The sequence below is a fragment of the Chlamydomonas reinhardtii genome, chromosome 1 (genome assembly GCF_000002595.2).
Source record: "Chlamydomonas reinhardtii strain CC-503 cw92 mt+ chromosome 1, whole genome shotgun sequence".
Lineage (NCBI taxonomy): Eukaryota > Viridiplantae > Chlorophyta > Chlorophyceae > Chlamydomonadales > Chlamydomonadaceae > Chlamydomonas > Chlamydomonas reinhardtii.
Window position 1 is genome coordinate 2,089,490 of NC_057004.1, and position 23,943 is coordinate 2,113,432.

Here is a 23,943-nt window from a genome sequence, read left to right on the forward strand (position 1 = left end):
TATACAACTAATAAGCATTGTATTAAGACCAAAGTGAGACGTTTGCGTCCTCGATCCGCGACGAGTCAACATCACATTGGCTCGACAGCTGGGCAAGAGAATAAGTCAGCATCCATATTCAACTCACTTAGTACATCGGCGTATCTGATTGCAGCTTGCACGAGAAGTTTGACCACATGCCATAATGAGAATGGCCGCTGCCCTGCGCTGGGCGTTTCAGCGCTGGCATCCATCTGCGTAGCTCAGTAGCTGGCGATAGTTACGGTCCCTGAAATTCGCGGCGTGGTCGGCACCCAAAGGCGTGTTCGGGATGGCTTGCAGCCCCAAGCGGCCCGACCCACTTCGCGATGCCGAGGCGCGCGTGCGAGCGCTCACGCGCGAGGTGGGCACGCTGCGTGAGGACTTGCGGCGGGAAGTCAAGCGGCGGGAGCGCGCCTCGGCCCAGGTGCGTGCATGGCGTGAGGGCTGGACAGGGTGCAAGGGTTCCTGTCACACGACCCTCCTTTCCAAGCATCCTGTCGTTAACTCCTCCCGCACCCTGCAGTCTCGCGAGGCCGAGGATGCCAAGAAGGAGCTAGAATCGCGCGTGAACGAGCTCGCATACAGCAACCGCAAGCTGGCGGGGGAGCTAGATGCGCTGCATGAGGCGGCACGGGCCGGCGCGGAGCGGGACCGGCGGGCGCTGCGCGGGTTGCGGGAGGGGCTGGCGGCGGTGGAGGCAGCGGTGGCGGCACGAGCACGCAAGGGCGCCACGCAGGTAGCCTCATACTGGTGTGCCACTTTGTAGGAAAGGGGCTTGGCTTGGGGTTAGGGCACGCAGCGCAGTGGAGCCAGGGCGCATGTACCGGTCATGTACAGCAGTGTCGGCGGCACGTGGTGCGCGTGCGTGTGTGTCTTGCTTGTGTCCTGGGCCTCATGTGGACTGTCGGGCGCTCAACCGCCCAGTCCCGTCTTCCCGTCTCGCTCGCAGGTTCGGCTGCTGCAGGAGGCGCAGCAGGGGCTGCGGCAGCTGCTGTTCTCGGGCGGCGCAGCCGCAGCCGCAGCCGCAGGCGGCGGCGGCGGCGGCGGCGCAGCCGCCATCGGCAGTGACCTGCTAGCCAACGTAACGGGCATATCCTCGGCGGCGGCGCCGCGGGCGGAGGCACTGCTTGGCTCGGCGCAAGCGGCGGCGGGGCGGCTGGCGGCGCTGCTGTTGGGGGCGGAAGGCGACGGCCTGCCGGGCGCGGGTGGGGAGGAGGAGGGCGAGGAGGAGGAGGAGGAGGAGGAGATGGAGGCGGGGCGGCTGGCGGGAGGCGCAGGAGCCGGCGAGGGCGGCAGGCTGGCCTTCGACATGGAGAAGGAGCAGCTCAAAGACGAGGTGGTGGGTGCCTGTGTGCGTGTGTGGGTGGTGCTGCGGTGTGGCAGGCCTGGGAGCCGAGATCTCATAAGCGGAGGGGTTTGGGCGCCGAGAGAAAGACCCTAGTAAGGCCGGCCCTTTGTGCATCCACCATTGCCCGTCTCATCATGCCTCCCGTCCTGCCGTGCTCGCACGTGTGCCGTAGGTTCGGCTGCGGGCGGAGATGCGGCTGCTGTCCGACAAGGCCGCAGGTGCGCCACACCGTGACCACCCGCACCCGCACCTGGGGGACCGGGCAGCGGGCGGCGATGCTGCTGCCGGAACGAGATGCTCGGCCCCTTGTCACCGCAGTGGCCTCGTGACCGGCATTGCCTGCACACGCCCTGTGTGTGCCGACAACCTCCTGCTCTCTTCCTGTGCCTTGCGTCCTCGCATGCTCCCCTCTTCTCGCCTCGTGCATGCTTCGCCCTGCGTCCTTCCTGACGCTCCCTGGGCTCGCGGGCTGCCTCCCACAGGCTCCGCCAGCTGCGCGGCGCTGGAGCTGGCGGCCTCGCTGCGGGCGGCGCAGGACGAGGTGGGGCGGCTGCGCGGGGAGCTGCTGCACGCCAATGCGGAGGCGGCGGCGGCGGCCCGGGAGCGGGAGGCGCTGGCGGGCGCGCTGGAGGAGGCGCGGCGCAGGTGGGGATGGCGGGGTGGGAGGTGGGTTGTTTCCCATCATCTCGTGAAAAGAAAAAGCAAGAGAGCGAAGATCATGGCCTGGAAGCGCGAAGAGGGAGGCGGGTATGGATGGAGGCAGCGCGCGCGGTAGATGGGCGCGCGCGCGATGGGGCAAATCGAAAGGCGATTGCTAAGGCAAGTCGGTTGGCTGTTTGCCCCCCCCCTGTCCCCCGCTTGCTTGGTTTTAGTCCTCATGGGAACCTTGATTTGCTTGCGATCAGTTCAACTATCCCCTGCCCCAACGCCCGCGCCCTCTCTCGCGCCCGGCCTGCAGGCTGCAGCAGCAGGACGAGCTGCAGAGCGCCATGGTGGCAGCGGCGCGGCAACAGGAGGACGGCAGCCTGGGCCGCGTGGCGGAGCTCACAGCCAAACGGGTGGCGCTGGAGGGAGAGGTGTGTGTGTTTGTGTTTGGGATGGGGCGCTGGGGTTACCGCTTATTTGGGCCTGGCGGGGTGGGGTGAGCGTGTGTGCCCGAGCCGGAAGTACGGCGGTGGTTCAAGCCAGGGGATGCACCGGCACCCGCGCATGCCGGTGGTCCCACATGGACGACCACCGGGGCTTCGGGCTGTGTGTGTGTGGTGCTCTGGTCCAGGGGGCTCGAAGGGGGCCGGCGCCGCGCCTTGCTTCATCCAATCACGGCATACGAACTCCTCTGCACCCCACCCCAACCCACCTCATGCCACCCTGCCCGCCCCCCTGCCCCGCGCTCTTCCCTGCCCTGCCTGCCCCCTGCGCTGCCCCCTGCCCCCTGTCCTCTGCATCCTGCTGCCCCCTGCAGGTGTCCAGCCTGTCCCAGCAGCTGGCGGCTGTGCGGCAGCAGCTGATGGCGGCGCTGGGCGAGCGGGCGGAGCTGGAGGCGGCGCTGGCGCAGAGGGAGTCGGAGCTGAGGCTGGCCAGGGTGAGGGCGGGTTCATACGAGGGGATGGGATGGGGGAGGGGGGCCGGTACGGCCACGGTACCGCCACGGTACGGCCACGGTACGGCCACGGTACGGCCACGGTGGATCTGCAGCATGTGCAGCATGTGCAGCAGCCTCAGGGACGGGGTCAATCCGTCGCGGTCCCCTCCACAATGTCGCAAACACTCGCACCTCAATCCCTTACCCATATCCTCTACCTGGCAATCCCACGCTGCAACCCCCCCCCCCCCCACACACACACACACCAGGCCAACATCCTGGAGCAGGGCGCAGACATACGCAGCGCCCTCACGCTCATCTCCCGCCCGCCCGGGGCCGCAGCCGCCGCCTCCGCCGCCTCCCTTGCCCCGCCGCCCCCACACGCCCACACAATGCCCACGGGTTCTGCGGGTATCGGCGCCGGAGGCGCGGCCCTCGGCAGCGGCGGCGGCGGCGCCGCCGCCGGGCTGGACGCTACGCTCGCCGCCGCTTTGGCGCCGTACCAGAACGCCTCTGCGGTCATAGGGTCCGCCCTCGCGGCCGCGGCTGCCATCGTCCCTGTGGACTCGGGCGGCACTGCGGGCAGAGGCCCGGCTTGGCCGCCGGGGCTCGCCGGCGCCGGGGCGGGCGGCACTGGAGCAGGCGCCGGCGGCAGTGGCGCAGGAGGCAGTGCTGGTGTTGGTGTTGGTGGTGTTAGTGCGAGTGCGCTATCAGACATGACGTCGCTGTTCACGCAGTGGCCGGGGCTCGCCCGCGCCAAGGCAGCCTTTGGCGGAGCCGGCGGCACCGCCGCGCCCGCGTTCCAAGGCCAGGGGCTGGAGGCGCAGCGGAGCTTTTCATTCGGAGGCGGGGCCGGCGCCGCGTCAGGGGCAGGGGCAGGGGCAGGCGGGTTCTCCGCCAGGGGCCTGCACGTGCCGGCAGCGGCACCACACGCAGCCGACGGTGCCGGCGTCCACGGCTCCGGGGGCAAGCCGTGGAGCTTGAACGCAGGACCGGGACCAGCAGTGGGCGGCGGTGGGGCTGGTTCGGGAGGGGCGGCGGCCGCGCGGTCGCCTCGGCGCCCGGCTGGTGTGCATGAGGGCTGGAGCCCGCGAGGCGCAGGAGCGCGGGGCGGCGGCGGCGGCGGAGGCGGAGGAGGAGCAGGAGGAGGCGGAGGAGGAGGTCATGGTCGGGACCTGGACGGCCCCGAGGAGGAGGCGTGGCGGGGCCGGCGGCGTGTGGGCGGCGGGGGTGAAGCGCTGCTAGGGCACGCCATGCGAGGAGGAGGTGGAGGAGGAGGAGGAGGTGGAGGTGGAGGTGGTGGGAGAGGTGGCGGGGGAGGAGGTGGTGGGTCGGGCAAGGGCCGGCTGGCGGCGCTGCGGCGGGACATGGCGTGTCTGGATGACGAGATTGCGGCCATGGAGGCGTCGCTGTCGGCGGCGGCGGGGGGCGGGGGCAGGCGCTGAGGGGGACAGAAGGTGGGGTTTAGGTGCTGCGTGTGTGCGTGTGTGTGGGGGGGGGGCGGGGGGTTCGAGGGGAGGGTCAGCAGGCGGCGGGGCGCTTGTGCTGCCGTACGGCGTTTGTAACGAAGGGATGTAAAGGGGATCATCGGCACATGGCTTGCACCGCCGGGCAGCATCGACACGTGTGAAGGAATGCAGGGGATGAGGGGCTGAAGGCAGCCAAAGGAAAGCAGGTTGAGCATCCCGCGCTGAGCCAGCGCAGGTGGGGAGGCAGCCGGCACGCCAAGCGTGCGCTGGCCTCGCGTGCTGGCGGACCGCGCACGCTTACGCGACGAGGGCGGGTCGCTTTGATTGAAGTAATTATACTACTTCTATGTTGCTGTATCGTCTCGAGCGCCTTCACAGCCCGCGAACGCGCAATTGCAGAACACACGCGCCTTTCCACGATTCGGATATCCACCAGGCGGAGTCAGAACTCAACTTGCTTGTATCGGTTTCAAGCATTACGTATTAGTTGCATGGCCGCACTGTAGGACAGCTGAAAATGCGGAGCCTCGGCCTTTCGTTGACGCTGCTCGTAGCGGTGTTGCACTGCATGCATGCTGCCAGAACCATTCCTAAGCACAGTATCGACATTGTAAGCAACACGCACACTCACAAAAGGCGAGGAGGCGACGATGTGCCGGGCACCATCAAGCCCACGTACGCGGGCTACCTGAAAGTCAGCCCGGACGGCTCAGCTATCTATTATGCATACTATGAGGCACAGACTCAGGGGAAGTCGGAGGATGCCGGGGATGCGCCCATCGTGCTCTGGCTGCAGGCGAGTGCCGGGGGTGGTGCACCCGCGGCATGCTCACTGCTCCACCCTGTGCGCACACTGGAACACACCTTACGGTCTGGAGCTTTCCTCGGGGGTCGTCCCGGATAGGACCTACACGAATACGCAAATGTACCTGTGCATTTGCAGTTTGCTTTCCACTTGCCCAAGGGCCGATCGCTTTCGAGAGTGTGCCGCACTCTCATTGCGGGTGCCTCCCCTATCCTGCGTCTGCTGTCATGGCAGTAGTTTTGCAAGCAAGTCCTTGCATGCACCTACTTATCCTTGAAATGAACATAACACACTTACAAACCGTATGGCCACAACGCTGCCGCTGCCGCTGCTGCTCCCTCTGCAGGGCGGCCCGGGCTGCGCCTCCACGTTCGGGGGCTTCTACGAGCTGGGGCCGTGGTCGGTGCGCGAGGACCTGAGTGTGGAGCCCAACCCGGGTACGTGCGGGAGTTGGCACGTGTGTGTGCGTGTGTGTGTTGTGTGTGTGTGTGTGTGTGTGTGTGTGTGTGTGTGTGTGTGTGCGCGTGCATATGTGCGTGTGTTGGAGGTAACGAGGAGTACTGTGTTCCTAAATGGCTCAGGTTACCAGGTGCAGGGGACCGGGGCTTTTCCCGAACACGAGTGTGGCCGGCCGGCTCCCGCGGCCCTGCCTCCCACAGCCGTGTTCTGAGGTGCCCAGGGCCTCTGAAGGGGCGGGTATGGAACGCCCCAACACGTCAAGGCCACCGGCCACACAGCAGCACAGCACAGACTCCTCGCCGGACGCCTCCCTCCCCCATTCCCAACCTGCTGGGCTGCTTGTTAGACTGCGTCACACCGTGGGTCTTACTGGGAACGGGGAAACTCACCTCCCCCTCCACCACCTGCCACACACACACACACGCACGCACGCAATGAATCGCAGGCTCCTGGAACCGGCTGTTCGGGCTGCTACTGCTGGACCAGCCAGTGGGCACCGGCTACAGCCTGGCTGCCAACGGCAGTAGCAGCGTGCCGCCGGACGAGATCGGCATGGCCACACACCTGTACACGGCGCTGCAGGTGGGAACGTGTGTGTATTTGGGGTGTGTGGGGGGGGGCGGGGGTTTGTAAATACCAGCCCTTATTAGACCGAACCCAATGCAATAGAGCGAGGAGGGGTGGGCCGGGGCCGGGGGCCAGCCCAAAGCCGGGGGCCAGCCCAAGGCCCAAAGCCAACCAAACCAAGCCAGGGGGTTGGATGCAGCAGCTTGCTGGGCATGGGTAAGTGGGGTGCGTGTGGGGTGCGTGTGGGATGCGGCTAAGGCCTGGCGAGTTGCACCCCGGCGAGTCCATCATGAGCCCATCAAGGGATGCGATGCACACATACGGTACACACATTCACACACACGTGCTTGCTTGTCGCTTTCCTTCGACACACACGTGCACACACACGCCTTGCTCAACCCGCACAGGGCTTCTTCACCAGCCACAAGTCGCTGGCTGACCGCCCCTTCTTCATCACCGGCGAGGTGTGTGTGTGTGGGGGGGGGGCAAGCAGTTCATTCCAGAACCAGCCCACAACGGGGAGGGCACAGGGATGCTGGGGACGTGGTGAGGGGCGGTAGTTGTGTGGACTCATGCTTGGGCTTGGGGTGGGCCAAGTCATGCGTGCATAAGTTAGCTGGCGCAAAGCCGCGTAACAAACCTTTCTCCCTGCCGCATGCTGCGCGCATTAATCCATGCTTGTATGTACATGTCTAACATGTGTGATTGTTTCTTTGCGTGTGTGGTGCCTACAGAGCTACGCGGGCAAGTATGTGCCGTCCATCGCGCACTACATCCTGCAAGTCGGCGAGGAGGCGGGGCAGCACCAGCACCAGCAGGGGCAGCAGCAGCCGGGCTCCAAGGGCCCGCTGCTGAGCCGGCGCCGCAGCCTGCCGCTGGGGCAGAGCGCGCCCGTGTTCAAGCTGGCAGGTAGGGGTGGGGGGGCGGGTAGTTGGGCGGGTGGGTGCAGGAGGGTGGGGGGGAGTTCCTTTCCTGAAATAGTTGGGCGGTTGCTTAAAACGGACAAACAAACACATGCGCGGTATGCGAGGGTCGAGGTTTCCGTACAAGGCTGCCAAGCCAGCGCAGCTCGCCAAGTCGCCTTTCAACTCGCCTTTCCCGCCAAGCCGTGCCCACTGCCCCCCCCCCCCCGTGATCATCTTACTGACGTTACTACAATACGATCAACCTACTTAGAATAGTCTTTAGACAAAATGGGAGAGCAGCAGCAGCAGCCTTCGGCGGGTCTACGCGCTGGAGCTGGCCGCTGGACTTCACGGACATCGGTAACAACGCGTCTACGCTGCAACTGTACCTGCCTACGACTTCACTTCTTAATTAATCATGAATGTAACCCCCCCGCTCCCCTCCCCCGCCTCCCTCCCCTCCCCTCCCCTGACCCTCCCCCGCCCCCCACCTCCCCTGCACGCGCCCTCCCCCCCCCCCTCCAGGCATCGCCATCGGCAACGGCCTGACAGACCCACGGGCCCAGACCCAGACGCTGGCCGCCGCCGCCTACTACAGCGGGCTGCTGCCGCCGGGGCTGAGGGACGTGGTGGCGGGCCGCGCAGCCGAGGTGGTGGGGCTCATTGATGCGCGGCAGTGGGCGGAGGCGCACGACGCCCGAGAGGCGCTGCGCGGGTGGGTGGGCGGGTTGGGTTGGGTGGGTTGTAATGGGTGGGTGGGTGGGCGGGTTGGGTTGGGTGGGGTGTAATGGGTGGGTGGGTGGGCGGGAGGGTGGGTGAAGACACGGTGACACACGCACCTGCTCTTTTGTTGCCCGCCCTACCCCACGCCAGTCAAGGGCAACTTCCCCCCTCTAGAACCCAATTTTGGCTTCCCTCCACCCCCCAAATCCCTTGCGAATGTGTTTGCAACTTCGCAGCTTCATCACCAACGCCACGGGTATCGCCACCATGTTTGACACGCGCCGCACGGAGATGTACGACCCCAGCAGGGCCGTGGACCGACTGCTCAACCTACCCGAGGTAGGGGCGTGTGTAAACGTGTGTGTCGCCGTGTGTGTATGAGTGTGTGTCTTAAGGTGTGTGTACCGTATCGTATGCGTGTACGCCGTACGCCACGCCCTAACACACGCGCTCGCTTGCTGCCGACGACCCTGCCGATGGTCTTAATAGTCACGGTCAGTACCCCATCGCAGCCGCATGCCCCACAGTTTGTCACTGCTGCTGTTGCTACTGAGCCTGCTGCTCCCCACACCTCCCGCCACCCGCCCCCCAACCCCACCCCACCGCGCTCAGGTGAAGGAGGCCATGCGCGCGCGGCCCGACTCCAACTACACCTCCTGCTCGCAGCTGGTGGGGGGTGTGATGGCGGCGGACACGATGCAGTCGGTCAAGGCGCTGCTGCCCGACATACTGCGGCGCCTGCCCGTGCTGCTCTACCAGGTGGGCGGCGGGGGGGCGGGGGGCGGTGTGTTTGTGTTGTGTGTGGTTGTGTTATGTGTGGTTGTGTGTGTGTGTGTGTGTGTGTGTGGGTGTGGTTGTGCGGTTGTGTGTGTGTGTGTGTGTGTGTGTGAGGGGGGAGTCTCTGTCATGTTGTTGTGGCCGTCGGTAGGTGGAGGGGCAAGTGGGGAGGGGGTGCGTGAGCGGTTGGGGACAGGAGAGGTGCAAGGGAGTGAAGCCACTGGTGGGTGAGGACGCCAAAGGGAGAAGGGGAAATCCTGCGCCCATCCACCCGCCCTCACGTGCCCACACACAAAGTATACCACCCCATCATACCTCATACACAAACACACCCGATTGCCGTACACACACACACGCGCGCGCGCGCGCACGCACACACACACACACACACACACACACAGGGTCAGTACGACATTCTGGACGGCGTGGCCTCTGTCACCTCCTGGACGGATGCGCTGGAGTGGGAGCACCAGGTGTGTGTGGGGAGGGGGCCTAGTGGTGGGTTGATGGTGGTGGGGGTGGTTGAGTGGTGGTGGTGTCATGGCTAATGGGTACTGGTGGCAGCCTGGCGGGGTGGAGGGTAAACCAACAGCAAACCCAGTCAGGAACATGAGACGCCAAGGGTGGCGGTGGGGTGGTCGAGGAAGCGCTAACCGGGCGTATGTTGGAGAAAGGGACGGCGCTAAACCAACAGCGGAGTGACGCGCCGTTGGCGACCACGGCGTCACAGCCGGGGGGCCAAGTGTCGAGCGACCAACACCCTGCCTTTCCCCCTTGGTTGGTTTATAGTTTGGGCTGCTATCTACACCCTCCCCCCTCCCGCTTACCCTTCCTGCCCTGCAGGCGGAGCTGCAGACGGCGCAGGGCTCCCTCTGGTACCTGGCCTCAGACGACGACGACCACGATGACGACAAGGGTGGCGACGGGCGCCGAGACCTGCAGGGCGCGGCTGCGGGCGGTGCGGCGGCGCGCTCGGCGGTCGGGATCAGCCCCGACACACGCGGCCAGAAACCGGTGAGGGGGTTGGTTGGGTGGGTGGGTGGGTGGGTGGGTGGGTGGGTGGTTAAGTGGGTGAGTGGGTGACGCGTGTCTCCGCTTCGGACATCCACGGGGCCACCACACAGTATCCGGATGCGAGGCAGACCCTCCCCCCTCCCCACCACCACCACCCCATGTGCCCATCCGTGCCCGCTGTACCCTTCCCCCGCCCACTCCCTCCAAACCCCACCCGCTTCCCTACGCTCCAATCCAAATCTTTTACAACCCGCTGGTCGCTGCGCACAGGCTGCTGGCTGGCGCCGCTCCGCCGGCCCGCTGACGCACGTGGTGGTGTATCGGGCCGGTCACATGGTGCCGCACGACCAGCCGGCGGCGGCGCTGCAGATGATGGAGGGCTGGGTCATGGCGGCGCTGGAGGGCGCAAAGTTTTCTTAGTGCTTGATGGGTGGTGAGCAGGCGATGGCGTCGGAGGTAGTTGGGAGGCTGGGGAGGGGGCGTGCGTGACTGTGTGAGCAAAGGAGCTAGGTATCGTATGGGCAGCTCACGTCTGGGGAAGCTAGGGCGGCAGGTTGTGATAACGGTAGAATGGGTTGAGGCGAAGTGAGCGGGATTGCCAAATGGGCCACTGTGTACCAAATGCAGCGCTGCGGGGTACTGCCGGTCAAGCACGATGTCGCGGCGGCGCTGTGTGCTGTTGGGCTCGTCGTGTGGCCGTGTGGGCACCGGGGGTCCGTGCATGGGGAAGAATCAGGCGACATGGGCCATGGGCCTCCCTTTGCAGTGCCAAACAAACAATTTTTGTAAAGTTTCAACTTACAATACATCGTCGCTTTCGCTGCTCAAGTTGGAAACCCGAAATTGATTATTTGAGAAAAAGCGGTTTGTCGGGCTCGCAGAACAATATCACTTGCGCTTGACCTCAACTGCAAAAAGAGAAAACTACAAGCGCCCAGTCGTAGTTCTGATTCCCAAGAAACTGTGTTTGCTTGACACAACTTCAAGCTCTCCGAGCCGCTGAGCTAGCAACATGGACGTAGACGAGCAGTTGGATGATGAACTGGAAGCGGCCTTCGAGGAGGCGTTTGAGGAGGCACCAGCGACCGCGGACGATGGCGCGGGCGCGGGCGATGCTGGCGATGCCGGCGAGGCCGCGGGCGCAGGGCCAGGCTTGTGAGTCCGGCTTTAGGCCATGGCAACGGGTGGCTGTGATGGTGAAGGTTATGTGTGCAGGGGGTTTACACAGGCTGGGCGCGCAGCCTGGGCAGGGTGAGACGGGATAGCTGGACAGGGGTGGGGAGGCACAGGCAGGGGCCTCTAGGGGTCACCAGGTTGCTGCTTTGCGTGTCCACGCCCATTCCTGCAGCTGCTGTTGCCCCGGTGCGGCCGGCCCACCTGTCGCTCACGTGCCTCCATCAAGCCCCCTGGCACCACTATCGGACCAGAACGCACGTGCCCGCGGTGCCCCGCCGCAAACACACACACACACACACACACACACACACACACACACACACACACACACACACACACACACACACACACTCACTCACTCACTCACACACACACACACACACACACACACACACACACACACACACACACACTCACTCACTCACTCACTCACACACACACACTTACTTATACACACACGCACACACACACACACACACACACACACACACACTCACACACACACACACATACACACACGGGTACACACACACACATACACACACACTCCCCACACACACACACGCCCTAGGGACGAGGACGACTACGACGACACGGACGCGCCCGCACGCGGCGAGCCCGCCACCAAGCCCGACGACGACTCCACACTGCAGGTCAGCACTTGGCCCCCCTGACCCCTGATCCCCTGCACCCTGTGCATGTATCCTGGCCCCCTGCTATTGTGGGATGGCGCAAGCACTCCCCCTGCCCCCGCCTTGCTGCTATCACCGTAGTCAAGGCCAGTGGCACCTGGCTCCGTCCGCCAACAGTGCGGAACCCGGGCCATGCATGCCTACCCCCGCCGCTGCTTTGTCGGTCTCGCAGTGTTTAGCATCGTCGCTAACTGGTGGTGCGCGCTGCCCTCTGCAGGTGTTCCGCCTTCTCAAGGACGGCGGGCAGGGGGCCGTGGGGGGCCGCGGGCAACCCGCAGCAGCGGCCGGGCCAAGCCAGGCGGAGGAGGCGGCAGCGGCGGCAGCACCGACGTCTGCGGCGCCTGACCGGGCAGCAGCCTACAAGAAGGAGTGAGCTGTGGGGCCGGGGTACGGGGCCGGGGTGGGGCCAAAGTGGGGCCCGGGTGGGGGCAGGGTGGGGGCCGGGTGGGGCCCGGGTGGGGACCGGGTGGGGGCAGGGTGGGGGCCGGGTGGGGACGGGGTGGGGACCGGGTGGGAACAGGATCGCGAGGCTATGACGGGGAGATTGACCGGCGTGCGTGCGCTGCTGCGCCAGGGTGCTTCCCGGTTGTACCGCAACCAACAGGGGAAGGGTGTGCAGCCTGCGTGCACGTGCTTGTGAGCTTGTGAGCTTGTCTCATGCGTTGTGTTGGGCGCCCTCGCCAGCGCCTCAACCCACTGCCCCCCCGTCTGTCCTGCAGGGTGTTTGACTCCCTGACGGAGCAGCAGAAGAGCCGCTTCGAGGCGTTCATGCGCTCGTCCATACCCAAACCCAAGATGAAGAAGGTAGGGGCCGAGGCTGCGTGCGGGAGCTGTGGGAGCGCTGGGCCTGTTGGGGGCGGCGCACACGGCGGCACACCCTGCGTGCGGTGCACGCATGCACCTCGACAGCCTTTGGGGCACTGCTGCACAGTGCTCCAGCACACCTTTGCAACCCACGTTCTCGAACCTACCACGCCACGCCACGCCACACCCCACCACACCACACCACACAACACCACACCACACAACACAACACAACACACGACGCCCCGCCCCACTATGCCTGACCCCTACCACACTCGAACCAAACCCCTATCACACTCGAACCAAACCCCTATCCCACTCGAACCGACCCCCGCCACGCTCACGCAGTTGATGACGGCCATCCTGCGCAACGCCGTGCCCAACGAGCGAGCCATCATCGCCATGTGCGGCATCAGCAAGCTGTTCCTGGGCGAGCTGGTGGAGATGGGTGAGGGCGCGCGGCGCGGGGTGCGGGGGCCGGGTTGTGGCAGCTTGGTGCTGGCGAGGCGTGGCGTGGCGTGGCGTGGCGTGGCGTGGCGTGGCGTGGCGTGGCGTGGCGTGGCGTGGCGTGGGGACAGGGCGTCGGAGCCACAAGGGCTTGCATGGTCGCCAAGCAGGCCGAGACCCGTTGCATTGCGCCGAGAGCGGGGGTTGCCAAGGGCGGGGGTGCATGGGCCGCGGGCCGCCTTGTCAGGGCCCTGCGTGTTCATTTTACTGCCGCGCGCGCTTGAGACGCCATGCGCACAGCATACCGTGTGTCCTTGTAACCCGGGCACTGCGCCCGACCCAACCCAACCGTCGTGCCCCGCTCTCGCCGCCCCCCCCCTCCTGTCCCTGTCTACGACTTCACTTCGTAAACTTAATGCATGTAACCCCCCCCCCTCCTGCAGCGCGTGTGTGCGCCTCCCAGGAGGGACACACCGGGCCGCTGCTGCCGCGCCACGTGCACCGAGCCTACCAGCAGCTAGGCGGCCTGGGTAAGCTGCCACACACACGCCGCGGCGGGCCGCCCAGCGGCAGGCGCATGTTCCGGTGAACGGGGTACTGTCTGCGGGAGGCGGGGTTGGAGCGTTTTGGGTGCTTGCGGCAGGGGAGCGGCGCGATGTGTTGGTGGCGGGGCATACTCGCCTGCATGGGGTTGAGCGTCTTGGAGCATTGGGGCTGCGTTGGGAGCACTGCCAGCTGCCGTGAAGGATGGCGGCAAGGAGAATGGGAAGCAACAGCCGATTGTGAGTGGCGTTGGCAGTTGGTGCCGGGCTGCTGGTATCAGCAGGTGTGGATTCCAGTACCGGTAGCTTGTCGACGGCTGGAAAAGGGGCTGAGACTCTGCTATCAGCCCCGGCCGTTTTACAGCAGATAAAATGGCGAAGAAACTAGGGAACGAGGACCCTTACGCGGCCGGACTGATCTGTGGTTGTATACGCGGGATAGAGCTGGGGCGCGCCGGGCGTGCCGCGCGGGATTGGCTTTGGCGCCGCAGTCTCAACACTCTGTAGTCTCAATTAGCGGTGTCTGCATCTTTTTCTTGAGCTCTTGGGTAACTACACGATCACCCATGTCACTTCTCCGCAATCTTATACGGAGGCGGGGGCAGACAAGCTCCCGCAGTCAGCCGCACTTTTACAGCGAATCAACTTTTAGAGCCACCCAGCTCACGACCAAGGGCGGGCAGACGCGTGCTAGCTGTATTGCAGGCGGAGCTGCTAGGGCCTGCCGCTGATGCTTTTACTGCAGCGGGAGCGGTTGCCGCACGGTGGCGGCAAGACCATGGCGAGGGCGCTGCGCTGCGCTGCAGCGGCGACGGCCAACACGGACGCCAACCCGGACGTAAGTAATCTGGTTCAGTGTATGCTGACCTGCATTACACCTTACACCTGTATGTCATGTATATAACAGTCCTCGAGCAAACGGCACAGCAGCTGGCTGGCGGAAGGCCCATGGAAGAGGTCATTGCCGGCTGGGGCAATGCCAGCACTGGCTACGGAGGCTGTGTCAGCAGGTCAGGCAGGGGCCGAAACCAGGCGTTGCTGCATCTGCTGGTGGACAAGTACGTGCACCTGATGGTGTGTGTGGACGAGTATTCATAAACCAGCCATCATGTAAGCTAAGACGTTCTCATAGGGACTTGGCAGGGTCCGTTACATCGCGCAAGCATCCAACTACATTGTCGAGACGGTGCAGGTGTGCGGACATGCATACAGTGCTTGCTGGTAATTTGCAACACTGCCTGCAAGTAGTGATTGTGTTTGGTGGTTGGCGTGCCCGCAGGGTCCAAGCGTGCCAACACTGCGGAACTGTGTGGCAAAGTCTGCCTCGAGTACGGCCAGTTCAGGGGGGCCAGGGCAAGTTTCGGATTCAGGTTCAGCTGATTCAGTCGGAATAGATGTAGTAGAGGGGCAACACCTACTCAATGACAAGCATGTGGCACACGCTGATGAAGATGCTGCTTGGTAGGGTGCGGCCTACGACCCTGAATTGTGGTGGAGGCGATAGAGGCAGCAGTGGCAGGGCCTGCTGGTGACTGCGGCCACAATGCAGGGTCTCGCGGTAGTGGTAGCGGTGCAGGGCCTGGGTGGCGGCGTGCATGTGCATAGCGGAGGGGGTAGGCAAGCAAGGCCGTGCGCAGGAGGAGCACGAGCGCGGCGCCACCCAAAGAAGTGGTGCCGGCGCGCAGGTTGAGATTTGCCGGTGCCTTGTTTGAGCCTATGCTGGCGAGCATGTCCTAGCATGTACCGTATGCGGTCGTCCTGTCATTGGGTTTGGGGCCACGCACACTTCCACGGGGTGTAGACGTCTTTGGGGGCTTGGGGCAGTAGATGCTGGGGGAGGGGTGGGGTCGTCTGTGAAGACGCCGCGGGGCCTGACGGCCAGTGCTCGTATCTTCCATCTACACTGTAGAAATCTGCCCAAAATCCGCCGAAGGCGGAGAAAAATTTTTGGGTTTGGGTGCCACGCATCTACGCAGTGTAGACAGTTTTGGCCGGTTTTGGCGCAAAAATGGGGGAAGCGTAGACGTTTTGGGGGGCTTGGGGGCTTAAGTGTAGATGCCGCGGTCAGGGTCATCTACGCATGTGTAGATGCCGGGTGCCTGAGGGCATCTACAAGATACGAGCACTGCTGACGGCATCTACGGTACGGGCACTGTCAGTCCTGTGCCAGCTGTGCTTGTGCTTGACAGCGGGACACGGCTGGACACATGGCGGGCGGGGCCTGTACCAACCGACCCTGCTGGCTACGTCCGGGAGATGAGGTAGTTGCGAAACCTTCAGACATGCAGCATGGTGCGGGCACAGCTGAGAGTCTGAGACTGAGGGGAGGGTCACCTTTTCTTGTCAAGAGCTGGGTGAGACCACCGCATTTCAATGTGGGTATTGCGCCCCGGTCGCATCAAAGAAGCACCGGCATTGCTCACTTGCTCATTCACATCGGTTACACTTGCGAAAAGCATCGCCTGCTTGACCCCCTGCTCAACGCGTGAGCTTGCCCGCCTAGCTACTGCTGGCCCCACGTTGCGGCTGCACCACGCCAGTGTACGCATGCGGCTACTTGAGCCCACAGTCCCCTCAATACATGTCTGCCCTGAGACGCCCACACGGAATCATCGCGGAAGATACTGGACACTGATGTCAGCAGTTCGCAGTGGAAGCAGCTCACGACTCAGCTAACTGACACATGCACACTACCCATGCTACGGCAGAACCATGCCTATTCATTCCCACTTCAGCAGCGCAACGCCGCCTGCGCCAAACGCGCCTCCCTCGAATGCCGTCAGCACCTGCTGCTCCCCTGCCGCCGGGCTGTGCGAGACGCTCACACAGCCGGGGCCCAACGCCGCTAGTGCCGCCGCCGCCTGTCGCCGGCCCGGGCCGCCGCGCTGCGCCGCTGCGGCCGCCGCTGCCGACGCCTCATCCAGCAGGATCTGCAGCGTCGTGACCGCATTGTCACGCGTGAGCGCCACAAGCACCACATTGCTAGCCGCCGGCTCCGCTTCCAGTTGCTGCTGCTGCTGCTGCTCCGGCTGCTGCTGCTGCTGCGACTGCCCGTGCAGCGGCTGCATGACCGCCGCCGCCACGCCGACCAGCTCCGCCGCCGCTGCCGCCGCCGCGGCAGCGGCGGCCTGCGCCGCCGCCGCGCTGGCGTGCACGGCCTGCTGCTGCGCCGGCGAGATGCGGAAGGCGCCGCGTGAGGCCAGGGCTGCAAGGTCGCGGCCGGTGGTGGGCAGGGCGCGCAGGCCGGCTAGCCTGAAGCCCTCGGCGTGCAGGGCCTCTAGGGCGTCCGCCAGGCGGGCCCAGTCAAGGGTGGGAGCGGCGGCGGCGGCGGGGCCACCCAGGCCGCCCAGGCTGGGATACGCAGCATCTGCGGTATGGGGGTAAGAAAGGAGCAGGGAGGTGGGCTGGCGTCAGATGGTGGCGACAATGCGTCATGGTGTGTGGGATTGCTTAGCGAGACCGGGGGCATGAGCTCAGACGAGACGGGCAGGCGCACCTGTGCCGGCGGCATGTGTTGTTCCAGGAGTGACCACCATCGCCGTCAGCTGCAGCAGCCGCGACCCCTCCGGCCGCACGAACCGCCGCGCCGGCGCGCCCGGCGCCACCGGCGGAGCCGCCGCAGCCGCCGCGCTCACGATGGCCGTGCCGCCCGCCGCCGGCCACACCTCCGCCACCACCTCCGCCGCGTCGCGCCAGGTGTCGCACGTGTACACGCCGCCGCCGATGGCGCCCGACACGTGCGCGCCCGCGCCCTGCCCCCCGGACCCGGCTGAGGCCGCATGCGGCGGCGCCAGCGCCGCCGCCAGGTGCCGCAGGTGCGCCACTGCGTTGCTGCGGCTGACGTGCAGCACCACAGCTGGCGCCAGCTCCGCCAGCGCCGGCATGGCGGCGGCCAGCGCGCTGCGCAGGCCCACCGTCACGGTGGCGGCGCCGTGCAGGGCGTAGCCCTCGCGCGCCATGGCCTTGATGAGGCGCGGCAGCAGGTTGCGGCCCACCGCGCCAAAGTCCAGCGCCACCACGGCAGGCAGCCGCTGTGGGCCCGCCAGCAGCCGGCACAGCGCCGAGGGCGAGGGCAGCGTGGTGGCGGCGGCGGCCGCTGCCGCCACCGCCGCTGCCTCCGGCAGCGGCGGCCGGTGCACACCGTCGTGCATACCGGGGTCGAGATACACTTGCGCCAAGGAGAAGGCGCGCGCCAGGGCGGCCTTGGCGGCGGCCTGGGTGCGGCTGACCGCCGCCAGCAGCGGTGGCTGCGCCGCCGCCCCTGTCCCGCTAGGTGGCGGAGGCACAAGGGCCGCTGCCGTGGCGCCTGATGCCAGCGGTGACGCAAGCGCGAGCGTGGGGTAATCGCGCAGTAGCTTGTCGACCACGGCGGACCAGGCCGTGAGGTCAGCGCTTGTGTCACCGGGACGGGCCGCAGCAGTGGCGGCGCCGCCATCCTGAGTCGCCGCCGCCGCTGTCGCCAGCCTGCTCACGGCCACCTGCAGCAGCGCCGCCACACGCGCCGCCGCCGCGGGGCCGTTGAACGCCGCCAGCAGCGCCGGGTGGCTGATCACCAGCCGGTGCCGGCCGGTTGCGGCCGCCGCTGCGGCGCCAGCCGCTGCTGAGGGCGATGACGACGTGGCAGTAGCGCCGGCTGGCTGCGGCTGTAGCACCGTCAGCGCGCCCGCCACGTCGGAGGGCACTTGGCGCAGATAGCGCACGCCCACGAGCTCCATCTGCTGCGCCGCCGCGCCGCCAGCAGCCACGCCGATGGCTGCAGGCGCCGCCGGCGCCGTGACATACGCTACCAGCGCTGCCAGCACCGCCGCCGCCGCGTGCAGCGGCCGCGCCTGCAGCGCCACCACCGCCACGCCATCCTCGGCGTGTGCGTGCCCCGCCGCCGCCGACGCGGCGTCGGACGCACCAGCACCGGATGCAAAGCCGGCGCCGCTGCCGTCCCAGCTGGCGCGGCCGGCGCCGTCAGCCAGCGCCGCCAGGTCGGGCGCCACGGCGGCGGCGGCGGACAGCAGCTGGTCTGCCGTGTACGGCGGCGGCAGCGAGTGCAGCTCCGCCGGTGTGAGTTGCTGACGCAGCGCATCCGAGCTGCACAGCGGGCTCTGGGACACCACCGCCGCGGCACCGGCGGCTGCGGCGGCTCCGCCGCCGCCAGGCAGCGGCGGCAGCTCCGACAGCAGCACGGGCAGCTGCTGCGCAGCCTCCTCCTTGCTCACCTCCACCACGACCGCCAGCGGCCCTGCGGCGGAGGCGGACGCCGAGGCGTACGCGCCCGCTAGCGCGGCCGGCGGCAGCGCCGACAGCAGCAGGCCGCGCAGGCTGTAGCCGCACCACACCAGCTGCTGCACACACCACAGCGCGGCGGCCTGGCGCGGCGCGCCGGCTCCAGACAGCGCCAGCCACTGGCTCTGTGTGGGACAGCACGAGGTCAGCCCCCACACAGCGGCTCCTGTCGTAGCAGCACCAGCCGCCAAAGGGCTCGCGGCCGCAGCGCCCGGGGTTGCCGGCCGCGGCGACGCCGCGTCCACCCCACCCGCGCCGCCACAAAACAGCGCCGCCACCTCGCGAGCGCCCGCCGCCGCGTCGTACGACGCCGTGATGTGTCGTACAGCAGCGCCGTACAGCGCATGCAGCGAGCCGGGCTCCGCCAGCGCGGCCAGTCGGGCGTCGGGCGGCCCTAGCTGTGCCTGCCATCGCCGCAGCGGCTCGTGTCGGCCGCTGAGCGCCAGCAGTGCGCCGCCGGTGAAGGGCGCGGGCCGGTGCGGCGTCGTCGCCACCAGCGACGCCGTGGCCTCCTCCGTCGCGTACAACACCTGCAGCCCGCGCAAGCTGAGGCCCAGGCGGCACGCGCGGCGCAGCAGCGCGCGCAGCAGCTCCGGCTCGCGCAGCACGCCCTCGCTCACAAGCGACACAAACGTGCTGACACCGGGCGGGTCCGCCGCCACACCCGCAGCAGCAGCTGCTGACCCAGATGGCGTGGTTGCGGCGCCCGTGAGGCTGCTGCGCGGCGTGGAGAAGGCACCGCCGTGCTGGTGCAGGGCCTGTGTCGGCACACGCAGCACGTCGAACAGCTGAAGCGCCGCCTCCGCACCTGCACGCGCCGTCGCCCACGCGCCCACCGACTGCAGCGCCTGCGGCGTCGTGGCCGCAGCCTGCTCGCCACCGCCAGAGCTTCTGATGCCCTTCGGCAGCACGTCCGCCCACTGCACGGCACCAAGCGCCGTCAGCAGCTGTGGCGCCGCCGCGGCGGCGGCCTCCGCGGGCAGGGCGTCGTGGCAGTAGCTGTCTGGGTCCACGCCTGCCCTGGCAACGCAGGCTACAGCCAGCACCCGCACCTCGCCGCCGCCGCCTCCCGCTGCCGAGGCCGAGGCCGGCGCGGCCGCCGGCCTGGCGAAGCACGCCGCCGCCGCTGCGGGCAGCAGTGGCGAGGAGGGCGACACGCCCAGCAGTCGCGCGCCTACCACGGAGAACGCCGGCGCGCCCTTGACCGCTCCTGAGGCGGCGGCTGCGCCGCCAGAAGCGGCGGCCGCGTTGAGCAGCCACTCAAGCAGCTGGCCCACCTCAGCGGTGGGCAGGTTTGACGGCGATGCCAGCAGCAGCGTGAAGGCGCTGGAGGGCGGGAGCCAGGCCGGCAGGCGGCCCAGGTCGGTGTGCGGCGCGGATGAGGGCGTTGCCAACGAGGCCGCGCCCACACCGTCGCTGACGCCGGAGATGGATGCCCGGCCTGCAGCTGCAGAGGCGAGCTGTAGCGAGGCGGGACGCGCGGCGTCGGCGCCGCCCGGGGCCGGCGCGGCCGGCGCGGCCGGCGCGGCCGGCGCGGCTGGTGCCGGCGCGGCCCTGGTCGCCACCGGTGACACGGCCGTGATGCCGATGTCGTTCGTGGTGCTGCTTCTGGGGCTCGCGGAAGCGGTGGTGACGGCGGCGGCGGCAGGCCCCAGCGGTGCCAGCACGGTGCCAGCCGCAGCCATGCGCGCGCCGCGCTCGCGGCTGGCGTGCACCACCGTGGACGGCGTCGGCTCCGCCACCCACTGCTCGTCGCCCTCTGTGCTGCACTGCGCAAAGGCGCGGGCGGGCGCGCCCTCCTCCTCCTCATCGTCGCCGTCGGGGCCCACCGCGGTGCTGGTGGCAACCGCCGGTGCGGAGGTTGCGGCAACGGGCTTTTTGGCTGTCGGCCCAACGCCATTGGACAGGGGATGCGCGCCGATCGCCGCCTCGCGCTGCGCCACTGCAGGCGGCGGCGAGGGCCAGCGGCGCTCCGATGCAGACTTGGCGGCCGCAGCGGCGGCGGCCGCCCCCGTTGGTCCTGCGTCCGCATCGTCCTCGTCCTCGCTCCCCTCCTGTTCTGCTGCCCGTGCCTGCCGCTGCGCCTCCCGCTCCTGCTCCTGCTTTTGCTGCCTCGCCTTGAGGTACGCACGGATGTCTTGCTGCCGCTCCTCCTCCTCCGCCTCCGCAGTCTTGTTCTCCGAGGTGCCCACGAACACGGACTTGGAGGCGCTGGCACGCAGGTCCGAGGAGTCGGTCCCTGTGCTGGAGGAGGCCACCGCGGTGGCGCTGCCGCCGCCCGCGGCGCCGCTGAGCGTCACGCTGCGACTGGTAGTGCTGCCAGCGGCGGTGCCGCTGGCAACTGCGACGGAGCTGGAGGAGGTGGACGAGTCGCTCAGCGCTGGCCGCCGCGACACCGCCGTTGCGCTGCCCGCGCCGGTAGTAACGGTCGAGCCGGGTGCCCCGGACACCGCCAAGTCAGTCGAGGCCCCTCCCGAGGCCGTGGCTGTGACCTTCTTCTGCGGCGCAGTTACTGCAGTCGCTGCCGGTGCAGGCGCGGGCGCGGCAGCGGGTGCAGCTGCCGGCGCTGGCGGTGGAGCTGGAGCAGGTGGCGGCGACTGCTTGGGGGGCGGCTGTGGCCTCACCTTCGCCGCCCGCCGCGCCGCTTCCGCCGCCTCGTCATCCTCGCTATCGTCATCGCTGTCGACAACACGCCGCCTCGCCGCCGCCGCCTTGGCCTCCGAAGCGCGCGCCGCTGCCTCTGCCTCCAATGCCTTGACTGCCGCCTCGTCCGCCTCACGCCGGTTTCGCTCCACCGTCTCGGCAATGCTCTGGCGCAGGTCCAGCTTCACAGGGCCGGAGGAGCTGCTGTCAGCACCTGACTGTGCCGCCGGCGCGCCGGCGGCGGCGGGCGCCGCCGCGCCGGCCTGCGGCGGCGCGGCAAAGAACTTGAACTTTGCTGGCATGGGCGGCAGCAGCGGCGCGGAAGCAGCGCCGCTGCTAGGCGACGGCGGTGCCGGCGGGCCCGCGGCAGCAGGTGGCGGCTTCGTAGTGGCAGTGGCTGGGGTTGGGGGCGCAGGTGCATGCACCGATGGCGAAGGCTTCACCGGCGGTGCCGCGGCCGGCCGTGGCGCCGGCGGCGTTGGTTTCTTCTCCTCCTCTTCATCGCTCCACAAGCTGTCAGCGGCCGGCAGCTCCGTCGCCCAGGCGCTTTTGCCGCTACCAGACGCCGCAGGGGCCACCGCGGCTGCTGCCGAAGACTTGGCGGGCCCGGTACCACTGCCGCCGGCACCCATGTCTGTGGCGCCGGAGCTGAGCCGCGCAATGAGTGCATCAAGGTCGTCTAGCCCCAAGCCTGCCACCGGGCCTGCATCCAGGCTGAGTCCAGTCGCCGCCACGAGCAGCGGCTCCGCCTCCGCCTCCTGCAGGCGATCCATGCAGCGTGGCATTCAGGGAGATTGAGCAAAGTGGCCTGACCCCAACCACTAACGCTTTAAAGTTTCATGCCGTCTTTGTACCGCGTTATGAATGCGACTTAACAAGAAGGGACAGTCCGAACAGCACCATGTCCGACCTGCATGCCGCCCGACCCAACTGCAGCCGAAACCCACAGCCCACTGCATCCTCCCCACACCCCGAACCTTCCGCAGTCCCTCCCCACCTGGATAGCTGCATGGAAGTCCGCCGCGATGCGCTGCTCCCGCTCCCGGTCTACTTCCCGCAGCTTCCGCAGCACCGCCGCACGATCGGGACTGGTGCTGGACTCGGCACCCGCCAAGCTGCCGCTGCCGTCATCACCAACCACTGACCCCGCGGCAGCCGAGGAGCCGGCGGCGGCGGGTCCTCCTGCCACGGTCGCGCCGAGTGCGTCGGCAGCCAACGACGCTGCAATAGCGAGCTGCTGTAGCTGCAGCTGTAGCGCCGCGGCATCACGTGCGGCCGCAGCAACATGGTCAGCGTCGCTTGCTGCGGCCGCCGCCTGAGGACCAGGATGAGAGGAAGCACGAGGAATGACCGACAACCCCTTATGAGCAGTGAGCGGGAGAGTTGTGTGCAACGGCCCCCTAAGGCACTGCAACCACGGGCATGATGTTGGCGCCGTAATTAGGGCCCGGAGAGGACAAGCCCTATGCTGCTTCTTGAGCCGCATCCCCGCCGGTTCTTACCCGCTTGCGCTCCTCCACATTTGCCAGTCGCCCAGCAGCGCCTGACAACCAGCCACGCCCCTCATACTCCGTGTCCGCCGCGCCCCCGCCTGCACTGCTCCCGTCTTCATCCTCATCGTCCTCTGCGTCGCTACCCGCTTTTTGGGAGGCCCTCGCTTGAAGACGTGCAGCTGGTACTGCAGGACCTGCTGCAACGCAACACGGGGCCCAGGAGTGACAACACAGGAAATGGTTATTAGCAGCTGTAGCAAGGAGGTGCTGCCTTGCGGTCTATCATGGGCGTGCAGCCGCATCTGCCGCGGTGGCTTCGGCTTCGGCACTGTGTCTGCCGCTCTCGCACCTGCACTGCGCCGCGCTGCTTGCTCTGTACGAGCAGGCGTTGACAGAGAGGAACGATCGTGGCTGTGACCAGGAAGCGTAGCGAACTCCGCCCCGGCTGTCTGCTTAGAGCTGGGCAGTGCGCCGGGAACCGCTGCTGAGGGTGCCACGGGTTGCGGCCGAACCGCCACTCGTGGCGACTCCGCCGCGGGCAGCCGCGCTCGCCCAGGGCTCACCAGCTCCTGGTTTTGGTGTCGAACATACCCGTCAAGTCAAACCAGCAATCAGTACGGGTTGGGCTCAGCTCACCTCGTCGCCGATCATTGACTCTTGCGCTGCCCAGTTAATATGACTGAACACGACCTCCGTCTCGGAGTCATCATCGTCATCAGAGGCCCCATCTCCTCCAATCGACGGCAAGTTCTGTATGTACACAGAGAACAATAGAAATTTGTCAACATGTCCCGCTGACTCCCGCATGCTCGAGCCCAATCCACGCCACCCAGATTTGCAGTTATCAAGCATAATGCGAACGCACAGTGATGGCGGGTCGAAGCACCAGCGACGACAGGCGACGTTCGTGTGAGCCCTCGTCGCTCGAGCCTTCGCCTGAGCCATCAGAGCTTTTCGGCATGCTGGCTCGATATCAAAGCTCGAAGTTGAATAGATGCAGACCAAGTCAAAGAAGTCACCCCTGCATCTTGAAAGACCGGAGTCCCGCTATCCCCGGTTTGGTTCCTAAGTGATGGCCACGGTGGTCTTCGAGTTGTATGCTATGTTCCAGTGCAAAGGTTTGTCTTGATGGGCCAACGTAAAGTCGCCCGCCCGCTTCCCCATGCACCGTGGCCGCCACGCTTCCCGTGCACATGCGA

The 23,943-nt window shown here is 67.0% G+C and overlaps 5 protein-coding genes across 6 annotated transcripts; 4 read left to right on the forward strand and 1 right to left on the reverse strand.

Moving 5' to 3' along the window:
* Positions 1 to 126: 126 nt before the first annotated feature.
* Positions 127 to 4,541, forward strand: CHLRE_01g011250v5 (uncharacterized protein). The gene is made up of 8 exons (XM_043058306.1): positions 127 to 445; positions 545 to 757; positions 971 to 1,360; positions 1,542 to 1,587; positions 1,852 to 2,014; positions 2,328 to 2,445; positions 2,832 to 2,951; positions 3,221 to 4,541. The coding sequence occupies exons 1-8, from the start codon at positions 311 to 313 to the stop codon at positions 4,394 to 4,396; spliced, it is 2,361 nt and encodes a 786-aa protein (XP_042928220.1). The 5' UTR covers positions 127 to 310; the 3' UTR covers positions 4,397 to 4,541.
* Positions 4,542 to 4,781: 240 nt separating this feature from the next.
* On the forward strand, positions 4,782 to 10,471 carry CHLRE_01g011300v5 (uncharacterized protein). Its single transcript, XM_043058307.1, has 11 exons — positions 4,782 to 5,216; positions 5,572 to 5,662; positions 6,130 to 6,266; positions 6,659 to 6,715; positions 6,986 to 7,160; positions 7,682 to 7,871; positions 8,116 to 8,218; positions 8,492 to 8,638; positions 9,058 to 9,129; positions 9,500 to 9,670; positions 9,941 to 10,471. Exons 1-11 carry the CDS (start codon positions 4,938 to 4,940, stop codon positions 10,088 to 10,090), a joined length of 1,572 nt encoding a protein of 523 aa, XP_042928221.1. The 5' UTR covers positions 4,782 to 4,937; the 3' UTR covers positions 10,091 to 10,471.
* Positions 10,472 to 10,526: 55 nt separating this feature from the next.
* On the forward strand, positions 10,527 to 13,902 carry CHLRE_01g011350v5 (uncharacterized protein). Its single transcript, XM_043058308.1, has 6 exons — positions 10,527 to 10,825; positions 11,418 to 11,499; positions 11,756 to 11,907; positions 12,258 to 12,342; positions 12,691 to 12,790; positions 13,233 to 13,902. The coding sequence occupies exons 1-6, from the start codon at positions 10,683 to 10,685 to the stop codon at positions 13,376 to 13,378; spliced, it is 708 nt and encodes a 235-aa protein (XP_042928222.1). The 5' UTR covers positions 10,527 to 10,682; the 3' UTR covers positions 13,379 to 13,902.
* A 74-nt stretch (positions 13,903 to 13,976) lies between these two features.
* On the forward strand, positions 13,977 to 15,608 carry CHLRE_01g011376v5 (uncharacterized protein). The gene is made up of 3 exons (XM_043058309.1): positions 13,977 to 14,169; positions 14,239 to 14,441; positions 14,611 to 15,608. Exons 1-2 carry the CDS (start codon positions 14,062 to 14,064, stop codon positions 14,401 to 14,403), a joined length of 273 nt encoding a protein of 90 aa, XP_042928223.1. The 5' UTR covers positions 13,977 to 14,061; the 3' UTR covers positions 14,404 to 14,441; positions 14,611 to 15,608.
* Positions 15,609 to 15,759: 151 nt separating this feature from the next.
* Positions 15,760 to 23,826, reverse strand: CHLRE_01g011400v5 (uncharacterized protein). Of its 2 annotated transcripts, none has more exons than XM_043058311.1 (7): positions 23,610 to 23,826; positions 23,381 to 23,494; positions 23,094 to 23,313; positions 22,754 to 22,938; positions 22,249 to 22,566; positions 16,828 to 22,009; positions 15,760 to 16,698 (listed from the first exon to the last, which is right to left on the reverse strand). In XM_043058311.1, exons 1-7 carry the CDS (start codon positions 23,703 to 23,705, stop codon positions 16,052 to 16,054), a joined length of 6,762 nt encoding a protein of 2,253 aa, XP_042928225.1. In that variant the 5' UTR covers positions 23,706 to 23,826; the 3' UTR covers positions 15,760 to 16,051. The 2 variants fall into 2 exon arrangements, with proteins under 2 accessions (XP_042928225.1, XP_042928224.1); XM_043058310.1 differs by having other exon boundaries at positions 22,754 to 22,941.
* Positions 23,827 to 23,943: the final 117 nt, after the last annotated feature.

Bases quoted from the DNA above. Each gene is read 5' to 3' on its own strand.
- CHLRE_01g011250v5 (XM_043058306.1), top strand. From the start codon at position 311: ATGGCTTGCAGCCCCAAGCGGCCCGACCCACTTCGCGATGCCGAGGCG. The intron at 446-544 runs GTGCGTGCATGG...CGCACCCTGCAG, and splicing joins GGGAGCGCGCCTCGGCCCAG to TCTCGCGAGGCCGAGGATGC. The intron at 2,952-3,220 runs GTGAGGGCGGGT...CACACACACCAG, and splicing joins CGGAGCTGAGGCTGGCCAGG to GCCAACATCCTGGAGCAGGG.
- CHLRE_01g011300v5 (XM_043058307.1), top strand. From the start codon at position 4,938: ATGCGGAGCCTCGGCCTTTCGTTGACGCTGCTCGTAGCGGTGTTGCAC. The intron at 5,663-6,129 runs GTACGTGCGGGA...AATGAATCGCAG, and splicing joins GAGTGTGGAGCCCAACCCGG to GCTCCTGGAACCGGCTGTTC. The intron at 6,716-6,985 runs GTGTGTGTGTGT...TGGTGCCTACAG, and splicing joins CCTTCTTCATCACCGGCGAG to AGCTACGCGGGCAAGTATGT.
- CHLRE_01g011350v5 (XM_043058308.1), top strand. From the start codon at position 10,683: ATGGACGTAGACGAGCAGTTGGATGATGAACTGGAAGCGGCCTTCGAG. The intron at 12,343-12,690 runs GTAGGGGCCGAG...ACGCTCACGCAG, and splicing joins CCAAACCCAAGATGAAGAAG to TTGATGACGGCCATCCTGCG. The intron at 12,791-13,232 runs GTGAGGGCGCGC...CCCCTCCTGCAG, and splicing joins GGGCGAGCTGGTGGAGATGG to CGCGTGTGTGCGCCTCCCAG.
- CHLRE_01g011376v5 (XM_043058309.1), top strand. From the start codon at position 14,062: ATGCTTTTACTGCAGCGGGAGCGGTTGCCGCACGGTGGCGGCAAGACC. The intron at 14,170-14,238 runs GTAAGTAATCTG...TGTATATAACAG, and splicing joins ACACGGACGCCAACCCGGAC to TCCTCGAGCAAACGGCACAG.
- CHLRE_01g011400v5 (XM_043058310.1), bottom strand. From the start codon at position 23,705: ATGCCGAAAAGCTCTGATGGCTCAGGCGAAGGCTCGAGCGACGAGGGC. The intron at 23,314-23,380 runs GTGAGCTGAGCC...CACCAAAACCAG, and splicing joins AGTCAATGATCGGCGACGAG to GAGCTGGTGAGCCCTGGGCG. The intron at 22,010-22,248 runs GTGGGGAGGGAC...GATCGCCTGCAG, and splicing joins ACTTCCATGCAGCTATCCAG to GAGGCGGAGGCGGAGCCGCT.